Genomic DNA, 13,494 nt, shown 5'->3' with positions numbered 1-13,494 from the left:
AATGTCACCCCCACAAAGACTCATTTCTGCTGGGGTTTGGGGGAGAGAAAGAAAGACTTCTGCTGCTTTCCTTGCATGAAGTAAAAAAGTCTCAGCAAAGTTAGCCAGAATAAGTTTGTTTCCCATGAAAAGCTATTCCATTTTATTGTTATTTTCACAAACTTATAGTAAAAGTCAATATTCCAAATTCATCTGGACTTTGAATTCACTTGTATCTTTCTTAGATCAAAATGTTATTTACCTTTTTTCTGATTATTTATAATTATTTCAAGTTTGTAAGCTTGTAATTATTTTTCTGTTGGTCAGAGTTGAAGATAAGCTCACCCTGACGACATTTAAAAATTGTCATTCTGAAGGGGCCTAATAGCTTTAAGAAGTGATAAGAAAATGAGGCTTTTGAATTTAGTTGTGATTATTTGCTCCGTTTTCCCAGAGATGCCTTCAATTTTGCCAAAGCTCCCCTGCAAGCCACTTGGAATTAGCCTTTCTTGTTTCCTTAAATGTTGCAATGTACACTATATTCTGAAATGCATTGTATAACTAAGGCAGTCATAGAATTTATTTCATTTGATTAAAAAGTGGCCCATAAAAGAGGCCTAAAGCAAGAAAGAGGAAGTGAGGACACTGATTGGCAAAAGAAAGCTCAGGACCGCATTGGCTGGAAACATGTGGAAGACGCCTTCATCCTGCAATGGGTAGACAACCTCTAAAATGATGGTGATGATTTTTGAAATAGTATGAAATAACTTCTGATTTAATCTTAATGAATGTTAGGAAAAGCATTTTTGATTTACTGTTGAATAAATAATAAATTCATAAAAGTCACTGCTATCAGAATTCTGTTGTGAAGCTTGAACTGAATTTGCTCACCTGGAATTTGAAAGGTTTCTATATACAGAGAGAGGGAGGGAGGGAGGGAGAGAAAGAGACTGGGTCCTTTCAATATGCATTGGATTGATTCTGGGAAGGGAGCATAAATCTGACCATATATAATCAGTGTTTTATAGCTTTCCTCCATTTGAAAGTGTTAATGCAGATCAAATGAAAAACATTCCAGAAAGAATAGCTCTGGCTACTGCTCTGCTTTATATATGGTCCTAATCACTAATTCTTATTTTAAAATCTAAATGTGATTTTGTTTTCTCTTTTAATGTGTTGCAGCTCTCCCAGAGACTTGAGTGAATCCATTCTCAAGTTCCATCTTGATCAATTAATTGTGTGCAAATAATTAAGCTTTTAAGAGATAATGGTATGAGGCTAATGTACACATCAAAAGTAAAGATTTCAAGTCACTGTTTATTGAACAGTGGCCAAATCTCCTTTGATATCTTAAAGTGATCTCGGTGATAAGTATGCTTCTTAGTTAAAACCAGTGGGATGTTACTAATTGACTGATTTTAAATAGGATTCCCTTCTTTGGAACAATAACAACAACAACCAGATGATTATGTAAAGTAGGAATGACTGATAGATTAAAATCTGCCACTCTGCATAATGAATTTCCACTGTTTTAATGTTAAAATAGTAGTTATCTGGAATATCACCCATTCTTATGCTGCAGCCTTGTAGCCTGTAGCATGTGCTTTCCTTGCCTCAAGGATGAGAAATCAGCAATGCTTTGAATGTTTTTAACATGGCCTAGCCTGTGGCATGTTCATTCTTGGTCTATTTAGTGCTGTTCTTGCAGTGTAGAAGGAATAATTCTTACTTCCTACAATAATGGTATTATAAAAATTAATGTTTCAAGCATATGAAACATTTTGGATTTTTTTTAAAGAACCAGCCTCATGATTTTTTCCTCTGGGAGAGATTATCTCCATGAAATAATGGCTTTCATGTGATTATCGCAATTACAGTTTTTTCATGAAACTGAACATTGATGTTAAGCCAATAACCAGACAGTGGGGGAGGGGAGGAAAGAGAAGCATGAAAGAAGGATCAGATGACTGAAAACATACCACATTTTGAAATAATTTTGTTCTAATATTTTAGTCTACTTAGGCATGTGGCTGTATGTGCATGCATTTTGTTTAGAGTAGTTATATTATTCAGATGGCTAATTTTATCTGTTCTTGCACCTAATTCAAAAGGGTCCAGAACAATTGAAAATTGGTTCATGGAGATAGAATTCTCAGTCTCAGTAGCTTGAGGCTATCTCGTACATTTTTGCTTCCTGCATGGAATTGGATATAGGTTGCTGAGTTATATAAAACTGGATCTGTTGCAAGGTGGTAAAGAAATATGAGAAAGAAAATGATTTTGAATATTAGATTAAGCAGCAGTTACATCTAAGTAAATAAAGCCCCATTAACCTGAGCGTAAGCTCCCCAAAACAATTTGAGAATATAATCTCAAATTTAAGAAAAATTGCAATACTACAGAAAATGATCAAAATGAGTCCCGTGAATAGAACACAATGGAATAATAACTGAGTTGGGAGGGACCTTGGAGGTTTTCTAGTCTAACCCTTTGCTCAAGTTATACCATTTCAGACAATTGACTGCTTGGTCTCTTTTTAAAAGCCTCCAATGATGGAGCACCCACAACTTCTGAAGGCAAGCTGTTCTACTGGTTTATTGTTCTCATTGTCAGGAAATTTTTTCCCAGTTCGAGGTTGCTTCTCTCTTTGGTTAGCTTCCAACTATCTTGTCGTGCCTTCTAATGCTTTGGAAAATAGGTTGTGCCCCCCCCCCCGCTCTTCTTTGTGGCAGCCCCTTAAATATTGGAATACCCTAGTCACCCCTAGTCCTTCTTTTCACTAGACTAGCTAGACATATTCAATTCCTGCTACCATTCCTCAGTGACAGCATAGTTTGATAATATCAAAAGCTTGGGCCATTAATCCAATCTAACAAACTATTGTAAAGTGTGGACAACATAGGTTCCTAGGGAATGAAGTGATCCAACGCCCCTACAACTATAATTTCTGAGTGCAGGTTGTATCGATTTCCACCATCTTGTAAGCCTTGAAATAGATAAATACAGTTCAAAAACAAAACAGAATATTTCTCATCTCAAAACATATGGAATCCTATGTCTATATACATAACATAGTTTCCATACTATGAATCTTGGTTCCCCCAGACTAGTGAGTTCCAGATTACTGGAATTTTCCCATTCTTGTCTTAGAACTAAACTGATAAGTACTACTAGAAAAAGTGAGCATTAACAATAGGGCTTGACAAATAACTTGCAAGTGTCAAGTGCAAGGTATTTCAAATATCACATAGTCAACATTTCCAGATAAAATGTTGGAAGTCACAAGCAACCTAGAGGGATAATTTACTTCATTTTTCTTGCATAATGAATCCCACCGGTCCCATGTTATCTTTGCAGGTAAAGTTATAATTGGGGAGGAAGAACCGATTGTATTGTTGGATATTATTTTAAAAATGTGAATCTTTGTATTATGGCCTGCCAAAAGCTTATACTAACAAAGCCAAAGACAAATGATCAGTGCTCTGAACCTAAGAAACTGGCAACACTTACATTGGAGACTCATTTATCATAGAACTGTAAGGCATAGTAAGAAGTCTCCAATGTTTATTTTCTTTTACTATTTCTCTAAAACAATGTATATAAGCTACTTTTCATGTAAATGGCCTGTAGCTGCACAGCATTTCATCTTAAAATGTCAAGCTACGATAGTGCTTAAGTTTTCCTTTATTACCTGTTACATACTTTTTTTTGTTTCAGTATTGGAAAGCTGAAATGTCCAGCCCAGGAACAGCTTTCTGGCCATTGTAACTGACCCAAGAGTAGGCTTTCAACTAACAATATAAATTTTCAGAATTTGGAATACTCTTGGAAATAAAAACGAAAATCATTGTGGATCATTGATCTGTCAGTTAATGTTTTTTTTCTTTTTGTTGTCTTTGTGTGCAGGTTTTTAAAAACAATGAAATCATTCTTAAGAGTATTAAAATAACCCTTTTTTCACAAATAACCCTTTTTTCACCTAGATAACCTCAGAATATTGACAAAAATGATTGTGCAGTGATTACTACAACCTGGATAACTCATCAATGTACTTGCCACAATATTTATTTATTAAGGCAAATTTAAAAATGTTGATGTGGTTATGATTTTTGTATTTTTTTCAGGAGAAAATGTGAAAAAAGCATTCATCCTTTGATTTTTTTTTTAGAACTAAAAATCTTTAACTTTTTTGAATTATGAATTTAGCAATGCCAACACTCGGTGGTATTTTTTTGATTGAAAGATGAACTTCAAATTAGGCTAATAATTAGCTGAAAACAATATTGCCTCTGAGTTCTGTCTTAAAATGTGTATAATTTCACTTTAAATTATATCAGTATATCAGCATATAATGAACTCATACAAACATGAAGCTATGGAAAAGCAAGAATCTTTCTAAACTTAGTGCTGAAATTCTCCCAGCAAAAGTGGAATTTCTGATGTATTATTTGTATTCCTTAATCTTAACAGCAGTTGAATTCTGAGCACTTATATAGTCACCGATTTTAATCAAAAGTTAGACAGCTGGACAATCATTAGAACAAAATGCATTCAAGAAAGAAATATGCCAAACATCGGTATAAAACATGAATATGAAAGAAGTTATTTATTCCAGATGCAGAAAGTGACAGTAGGCATGATTCGTTTAAAGAAGAGTTAAAATTTAGTTCTGGCACAACTGTCTTAATTTAGCATCAAAGTGCTTGTATCTCAGGCAGTTCTTTCTACACTTCGCTAATCATTATAATTGACTTGTCTTTTACTGCCATTAATTATATGATGTAGTAGTCCATTAATAATTATGAGAGTGACACACCTCAGCATTTTCATCTTTAATTATAGATACTACATTTTTATGATTCAAGAAAATGGCTAATAAAACTGTTTAATAAACACCCACACTATAGATACATAGGTAGAGATACTTATGCATATTTACTTGTCCTACAGCACCCTTACCCTTCAGAAGAACAGAAAAAGCAGTTGGCACAAGACACAGGGCTGACAATACTTCAAGTGAACAATTGGTAAGTAATTATACTTCAGTATTTACCTAGTATCAGAATTACAGCCTCTGGCAACTTGCAGTTAATGGTTTGCATTATGATGATCCACCTTTTAGTAACTTCCTTTCTTTCCTAGTTTAGGATGGCAAATCCAACATTAGCCCCTAGAGAATGCTTTCAGCTCATGGAGCCAGTGATTTTGTTCTCCTTGTGTTATCGCAATTGGCTTTTACACAGCAGTGGAAATAGTTTCTTTTTGTAAGTGTTTGTATGGTGATTGGCTAGAATGGATTTGTTTTAGACCACCTTTCATGAAATCAATTTCTCAACAGCTAGGAAATTACAAATGAATTGACCATTATTATAGTTATTTCATACTCATTTTAGTGTACCGTTTCATGCAATATTATTCAGAATTGCTGCAGTTGAATATAGAAGCAGTCTAAATCCTTTTAATGTCTCTCAAGCCATGAGGGAGAAATCTGGTTAACATAATTACTAATAAGCTAATTAATAAAAAGAACAAGCAGAAATATAACTGCCCAAATTTTGGTTTAGGAGGGAAAATAAATTTTCTTAAAATATATTAAGTTTTTATTGTTTCTAATAGTATAGCTCTTAATGCGGGGGAATGCAGTTTAAAAAAACAATTTAGTGTGTTGCATGTTTGTTCATGATATGAAATGCGTGCTTCACACTGAAACAGCATTTAAATTATATTGAAATCTAATGCTGTGTAAAATTAACTGAATCTAATTAATTGTCCCAATAATTTTAGATTAGTGTTTACGATATGGAAATCTTATCATCTTTGAAGTAATATTCAGGAAATGGCCAAGGCAAGCTCCAAGTATGATGTGAAAGAGATCTAGACAATTTTTTTCTCTTACTATTCCAAAAGTGTCAGAGATTAATATTGCTGAGACTTTGATTACAAGGGTAATCCATTTTAGTGAATAAATTTGGTTTTGATGGTTTATTGCACCTGCATTAACCAGCTTTTCACAGAGACAGAGTGACTAGAGACCAAAGAGAGGGGCTTCAGATATATTAAACTCTTATTATAGAAAATGTAATTTCTGTCAATATAATCCCATGTATTCTTCAATTTAGTGCTTTGGAGATAACAAGCTACTTACAATATATTTGCCTTCAGAGGATTAATTCACAAAGTGCTATCTGTAAGACACAGACAGGCTCATATAATCAGAGCTTGTAAAGGTTATCAATTGGTGTGACCTTACAGCAGACGTAGGAGATCAATTTGCTGTAGCCTTTTAAATACGTTGAACAATGAAATCAGAGAATGCTTTGTGCGCTGATTTACTTATTTTTTTTGAATGCCAAATAATAAATAATTATGTGTTAACCACTAATAAGGACATCAGAATATAAACCACACTTGATGCAAATTTATTGTAAGAACATGCCTGGCTTGTACGTCTGTATCTCGCTTTGTTGGCTCCTTCAAATGGGTATGCAATTTTGCCAATATGTAATGCTACTTACTTACAAAGTTTGCTAAAATTGCTCTTCGTGGGTGAATTATAGCATATTGCACCCATGCATTGGTAAAAATACAGAAGTTTATGATGAGGTTATCATAGTTTCATCTTCTTCTGTATAAATGGGAGAACACCATTTGGACATTTGCACATTTGTAATGCAGTGTTGTATCTCTATCTGGATATCTCTGGTCTTCTACTATAGCAATCCTATCTTAGTAAGAAATCTTGTGAAATCTTGTGAATGTAAGTTTTCAAATATGGCCCTTATGTTACACTGAATCATCAGAATTTTGTATTTGGTTTCATTTTTGTTCTACTTCTGTATCAACGGCTATAATGTTGTTGTGATTCAGTGCATTTATTTTAATATTTCTTCTGTGGTGTTATGTATGTAAATAACCTAGTAAATATTTTCTTAATGGGTGGGGTTTAATAACCTAAAACAAAATGTTAAAACATGAGTTATTTAAGAGTCGCATTAAAAGGGATTAAGAGCCAAATTAAAATAGAATGGCTAAGAAATAAAGGGAAAAAAGATTGCCGAGTTCATCAGAGTTCAAATGAGACAAGGCATGTTGGTTAGAGCAGGAATTTAGAAGGTAGTTTTTGTTAGGGCTTGTACCGCTTTATTTTCTAGCCCTGTTTGAAGAACTCAGATCCCTTGAAGTGAGCAGGTCATATTCCCTGAGTCAGGATTGGCTAGAAATATATAAACTATATTGTATGTTATTATAAGCTTGTGAATTATTCTAGCCTTCAAGGATAGATTTGAAACCTAGATAATATTCTATCAACAATTATGCCGGGTATGACTAACATGTAATGTCCTAAGGGAAAACAATGTGGTTTATGATAGCTTCCTAAATACTTCATTTTAATGAATTCAAAGTATTTCTAAATCGTGTTGTGCAATTAGAAAGCCTGTGTGATACATCTGGTCTCTAGAATTTTTTTAAAAAATCTGACTCCTGAGCAGCTGAATATTCTGAGCTGAAATTCTAAAAACTCATGGCATTGGGCACATATATCAGACAACCCCTGGGTGAAGTATTAGGGCACTTCTCTTTGTACAGGAACATCCTGTTTCCCAAGGCGGAGGTTAGAAAAGAGCCGCCCTATCATTAGGCAGAGTGACTACGTGTTTGCTTGCATATCCAAATTAAAAGCCCAGAAGGTATAAAGCTATACGTGCACTTAATTAGATTCAGCTATACATGCACTGGACTGCCTACCCTGTATCATCTGAACTATTCTGCCATATGCAAATGAAATAGAAACAGCCAGCATTGAAATTAAAATTCAGCTGCTAGGCTGGATGATTTCTCCATGAAGAGTTTTGGTGAGGGTGAGGACATTGTAGATGTTGCCTCAGTTAGCAAAATGTCTTGGAGTGGCCCCTAGATTAGCCTCTACTTTCGAGAGCAAGGCACCTGAAAGAGAAAGAGAAATGAGCTTCACTGTCAGCACCTATACAACTTAAGCCAGTACTCCCGGGCTTCAGATGCTGTGCTAAAACAAGCCAATACAGGGATAATATGTTTCATGAACAATTATGTGCACTGTGACTATAGGTGTTCATTGTTCAAGGTATGACTCTTTTCTCCGACATCAAACAATTAAGATGGCCTTAAGCAACCCATTCTCTCTCAACTTTAGCCTTCCAAATGCAATTTGGCAGGATCATATAGATTTATCTTAGAGGTTGGATTATATGACATTATACATTAAGTTCCCTGTTAAATTAATTTAAAATGTTTTTATAGCAGCTTATGAAACAGTTGACAAGATAAAATTCAAAGCAATAAACTAGAACGTGGTTAACTAAAATGAAGTTTACAACTCCTACAAATTTTTAAAACACTATGCAAATTAGGACTGTATAAAGCATCCAAAAGATGTGCTTGCAAAACTTGTTAGCACAAGTGGAACACTTTCTGTGCATGTACATGCAGACAGTCTGGAACAACGTGTGAAAAATTTGTGTGAGATTTCCACCTTTTTCAAATGCTTTACACAGCTCTAACACAAACTCTAAGTCATCAATCTGTAATTGTGCCAGTTATATATTCTACAATTGGAGAAGGAAGAATTAAGCTCTAGATGATGACATGCCCAAGGCAGCTATCTCAAATTAATAGTAGCACCTATTGGTACTGCCTTGTACCAGATTTATGGATTGCCCTCTAGGTGTCTTTCCATTGAGCTGTGCTCTGCGCCTTTTTGCCTGTTCTTTGGAAAATACTTCCAAGTGGTTAACATAATTTAGTTCAGGGAAAGTAATTAATGGCTATATCGTAGAGAACTGTACAATTATTCTTTTTTTCTGCAAGAAAAATCTAATCTATAGACTAGTTTTGCCTTGTTTAGTTGACACATAAATGATTTGATTGTAATTCTCTGAAATTTTTTTCTTTGTTTAAATCTTTCAAAACCTGTTAACAACCATGAACAATTTTATTCTGATGAGTTAGTAAATGTTGCAGAGATTAAATAAGTCTGAATGGCAGCTTAGGTGTAGATCAGTTATGAATGATTGCAGTATGGCGTGTGTGTGAATACATGAAATTTACATGAAAAACAAAGTTTGTGACTTGAGAGTATGCTATCTGAATAAAAAATATATTGGATTTGATGGCCTCCTGAAAGAATGAAGATTTTTCAGAATGCTTTCTGAAAATACCTTAAATAATTTATTTTGATATATCTCAAATTTAAAGTAACAGTTATCCATGTATGTTGATTTTCTTTCAGGGTTTTTTTTGGGGGGGGGGGTGTTTATAAGATCACAAGACTGCTAAAACAATTCAAAATGCTTCAATTATTTCAAATCAGTGAAACACTGGAATATTATAACATTATAGCTTGAGTTAAATTTGCAATTTATACCAGATATTTCCAATGAGAAAACAAATGCTTCTAAGCTCTGAATCTGACATAACAAAATTCAAATAGCAGTAAAAGTTTGTAAGGCAAGTGTTAGGATTTAGAAGCATAAGATTTTATCTCTATGATCAACCTCTGAAGCATGTAGTAGTCATTGGGAAAGAAAGTAAAAGAACATAAAATATGGTTGTGAAAAGACCCAGCAAGATTAGCTTAAATATTTTGTTATAACCCCCACCCCCACCCCCTATTCTTCAGTTTTAGCATTATGCTTCCAGAAACCTTACTAAGATTTATGGGAAGATTATATCCATCTTTCTTGCCATTCTGATGCTCATGGATGCATTTGGACCCTTCCCAGGTCTAATTTGTTTTGTTTTGCTTATTGTTATTGTTACATTTATTGATTTGTTTAACTGGTTAAAAAAAATTGGAAGAAGGCATGTTGTAAAACAAAATGCCGACTAGAAGGGTTGTCTTTGTTTCCAAAAATGATTCAGTATCCTGCATATACTTCAGATGCATCTTTATAAAAATTTGATTCAAAAATAAAAAGGAGGAGGAGGAAAAATAAGCATCTGAAGGAGAGGAAATAATGGAGAGCATCCTCCTGTTTCTTTTCTCTGAATCAGGTATTTTGTGACTTAAATACTTTTATTAATGTAGCCATTTTTGTGAGAGTGCTAATGAGATTGTTCCAACATTCTATATGCGCTCACTTGTCTAGAAAGGTGCCGGAGACCCCTCTTTTAAAGCAGTGTTCTTATGAGAACTAGTTAATCATTGTTATCCAAATACTGTAGATGAAAACATTGCATGATGGTTTGATACTCAGATTTCTACCACGTTTGTTTTTTTTAGTAAGCTGACTTGTAGATTGCTGGTCAGTATTTCCCATGCTCCTCCTTCTCCCTTGTGCTTTTACTTTCTTTAATTTAGCTCAACTCTGATCTGCTTATTTTCCTTGTCCTTGAGGTTGAAATTGTTTTTCTGAAGCCCACCTATTGGCATTAGTGAGGAGGGGGCTGTCATGGGAAATAAGGTAGTAACAGATCTATCTATCTATCTATCTGTCTATCTATCTATCTATCTATCTATCTATCTATCTATCTATCTATCTACAGATCTTTCTTTCTTTCTTTCTTTCTTTCTTTCTTTCTTTCTTTCTTTCTTTCTTTCTTTCTTTCTTTCTTTCTTTCTTTCTTTCTTTCCATCTAATATATACTAGAGTTAAACACAGGGTCAGATAGACTTCCATGAACCATATCAAAATATTCAGAGTATGAACTTCCAGATTTCAGAAGAGAAATAATTCCATGTTTTATAATTTCTAATGTGAAGGAATGGAAGAAATATGAAGGGACAGCTTAAGCTGCTAATGAACTCGATAACATCTTCACGTGGATACATAACAATTGAAATAAAAATATCATAATATTTTCTTATAATTTTCCAAAAACTGTATAGCCACTCTGCTCAAGGATATAGAAAATGACATGTGGCAGATCTTTTGATACAGTTTCCCATCAACCACTATTTGGATTTCAACAAAGTTTTTGTGACATGCTCTTAAATTGAGTTAACAAACTCAGACATTCATCAGATTGATATTGTGGACAACTTTTATGAAAAGAAATTTATTTGCTCAGTTGTGAAGAAGAAGGGGGTATGTATGAGATGATACTCTTATCCCTTATTCCTCTTTCCCGCTGCTACCATTGCTTTCCATGCAGTGATATCTTCTGCTGCTTAGTCCACCCACCACAGCTTCACTGTTCATAATAGGATGAACAATTGTACATTCTCTTACCTTACTTTGTGTGCAGGAGCATAGAAAAAGACCTGGCAGCGTAGGTCTAAATAATGATTCTTTTCCATGTGGTCAAAAACCCAGTAATTAAGGGATTCAGAAAGTGTTGTACTTTAAAAAAAACGTATTAAAAACCACAACTGATCAATCTATAGTTTTATGTAAAGCCAACCCCTTTTTCCTGTTAAGACAGTGCATTAGATAATTGTGCTGTATTTAAAGGGAACAAATAGCTTGTTATTGCAAATGTAATACAAACAAATGCATTTAAGTGTTACAAGTACTGTATGTGTAATTAAAAAAAAATGTATCCAGGGCATAGTTGGATTCAAACAATCTTCCCCCCCACCCTGTAAATTCTTACGTTTTCTGTCCAATGGCACAATGCTGTGGTCTCAGGGTCCAAAGAAGCAGCTTTGGGAAATTGCAAATGAAATTTGTGTTCCTCTAAATGAGAGGGCAAAGGCACTCCAAAATCTCCTGATTACATTGCATTGTTTATGCCTGGAGTCATTAGAAAGGAAATTGGTATAATCACTGCAGTATCAATTTGAAAATAAAGCCCTTGCTTATTTTAAAATAGTTGGGAGGGCAGGTTTCCCACTTCCACTGCATAACACCTATGTATTGGGATTATAACTCTGAAAATTTTAGGAGCTTTACTGAAAGCACAAGTCTCTAGAGGAAGCTTACTTGGAACTGCAAATACATACATACATACATACATACATACATACATACATACATACATACATATCACTGTTTCTTCAATGGACATGGATAGCAGTGGATTTTATTTGTCAGGGGCTGGTAATTTGGGGTTTTATTTACCATTTTTAAGTGCCTATATGTGTGGTTGCAAATCATTTCCAAGCATTTCTAAATACTTTTATGAGCAATCAGAGTTACAATAAATGCAAGTACTTGGCTGTAAATTTTAAACCTTCCCAAATTATCCAATGTAAATGATCTAAAATCAATCAGGGATCATCATGTTTCAAGGCAGAGTTTTCCTTTTATCCCATGCTCAGGCATGATTTAATAATGTCTTTAGAGGAGTTGTTTAAAGATTTAGCTATAGGCTGTTCACCCAAGATAGTAAAAAGACAAAAAAGGCAAGAGAAAACAACACACACACATACACACACAAACAGATAGTGAAAATAATGTGCAATAGCATAAAAGGTAGGGTAACATCATGTTACGTCATTTTTGTCAAACAAAATCCAAATGTATGGAAAGGGTTTATTTATATCCTGGTCTTCTAGTGTGTAGGCATTTCTCCAATATAACTGTAATGAATTCTGTTTACAGTTTATTATTCCAAGTGGGTGTAGCTCTTTGAGAATGCATATTATAACATTAAAAGATGGCCATTATGAAGTGAAAAAAGTGAAGTGCTTTTTATCTTTTATTTAATATCATGGGAAACTTAATTACACACTTAAAATAAGTAAAAGTTTACTTGGATTGTGCCCATTCAAAACAGGTCTGTTAAATTGGTCCTGTAAATGCTGATTGAACAACAGTTGGAAATAGATATCCCATAGCTATTTTTAACTGAGTTTTAGTAATTATTCCATGCTTTTCATCTTCCATGTTTAACTATTGTGGCTTATGTCTGTATTTTTTATATATCTGTGCTATTTTCTTATACTTAACTAGAATGAACTGATCAGTAGAAAGTACTGTTTATTTATTCATGTATTTATGCACAGACTCCTGGTAAGACCAGCCTGTGAAAATTTATAAATATTAGTTAATATAAAACTTTAGTTAAAACCAGCCAATCAGTACAGTATGTAACAGTACATAATACTGAAATCTTACAGAGGTTTTTGAATTTATTTATTTTGTTACCCAATGTGATCAAACACCTCTCAGTCATGTGCAGTTTCACTGGTATATGGCTAATAAATTGTCAGGCCCAGACCAAGAATGACATCGAACACTCCAGCCAAAGTTCAGTACTTTATTTGCTCACACCAAACTATTGCCAAACTAAGTCTTTACCATTCTATCCCTAACAGATATACACTGGGAGGTTCTATACACATTCTAGGGAATGGTTATCTTAACTTATTTCCTCTGTCTTGCATCCAGCTCTGGCCTACGATGCCTTCTCTCTGTCTCTCTCTCCCGCCCCCCCCCCCACACACGGAATGTGTCCCTCCTTCCAAGGAAACTGCTTTTTCACTGTAGCCACCACACACTTATCTCTTCATAGACACAATCCATCACAAAAGATCAAAGTTCATTATCCGTGATAAGTACTTTGCTGGTAAACCACCATTCTGAGCTATCCAGC

General features: G+C 34.3%; 1 protein-coding gene across 14 annotated transcripts in view; it reads left to right on the top strand.

Annotated features, from left to right (window-relative positions):
- MEIS1 (Meis homeobox 1) overlaps nucleotides 1–13,494 on the top strand; it is a 161,309-nt gene that overhangs the window by 124,654 nt on the left and 23,161 nt on the right. For all 14 annotated transcript variants that reach the window (XM_087919295.1, XM_087919302.1, XM_087919294.1 and 11 more), the window contains one exon: nucleotides 4,930–5,006. In XM_087919295.1, coding sequence (XP_087775421.1) covers nucleotides 4,930–5,006 — 77 coding nt within the window. The remainder of the gene's footprint in view (nucleotides 1–4,929; nucleotides 5,007–13,494) is intronic.

Source organism: Pseudonaja textilis, chromosome 1, assembly GCF_049901715.1.
Source record: "Pseudonaja textilis isolate UNSWEBS1 chromosome 1, rPseTex1.2, whole genome shotgun sequence".
NCBI classification, from domain to species: Eukaryota; Metazoa; Chordata; class Lepidosauria; order Squamata; family Elapidae; genus Pseudonaja; species Pseudonaja textilis.
Note: the sequence above shows the minus strand (reverse complement) of the source record. Positions and strands in the feature narration are given on the sequence as shown.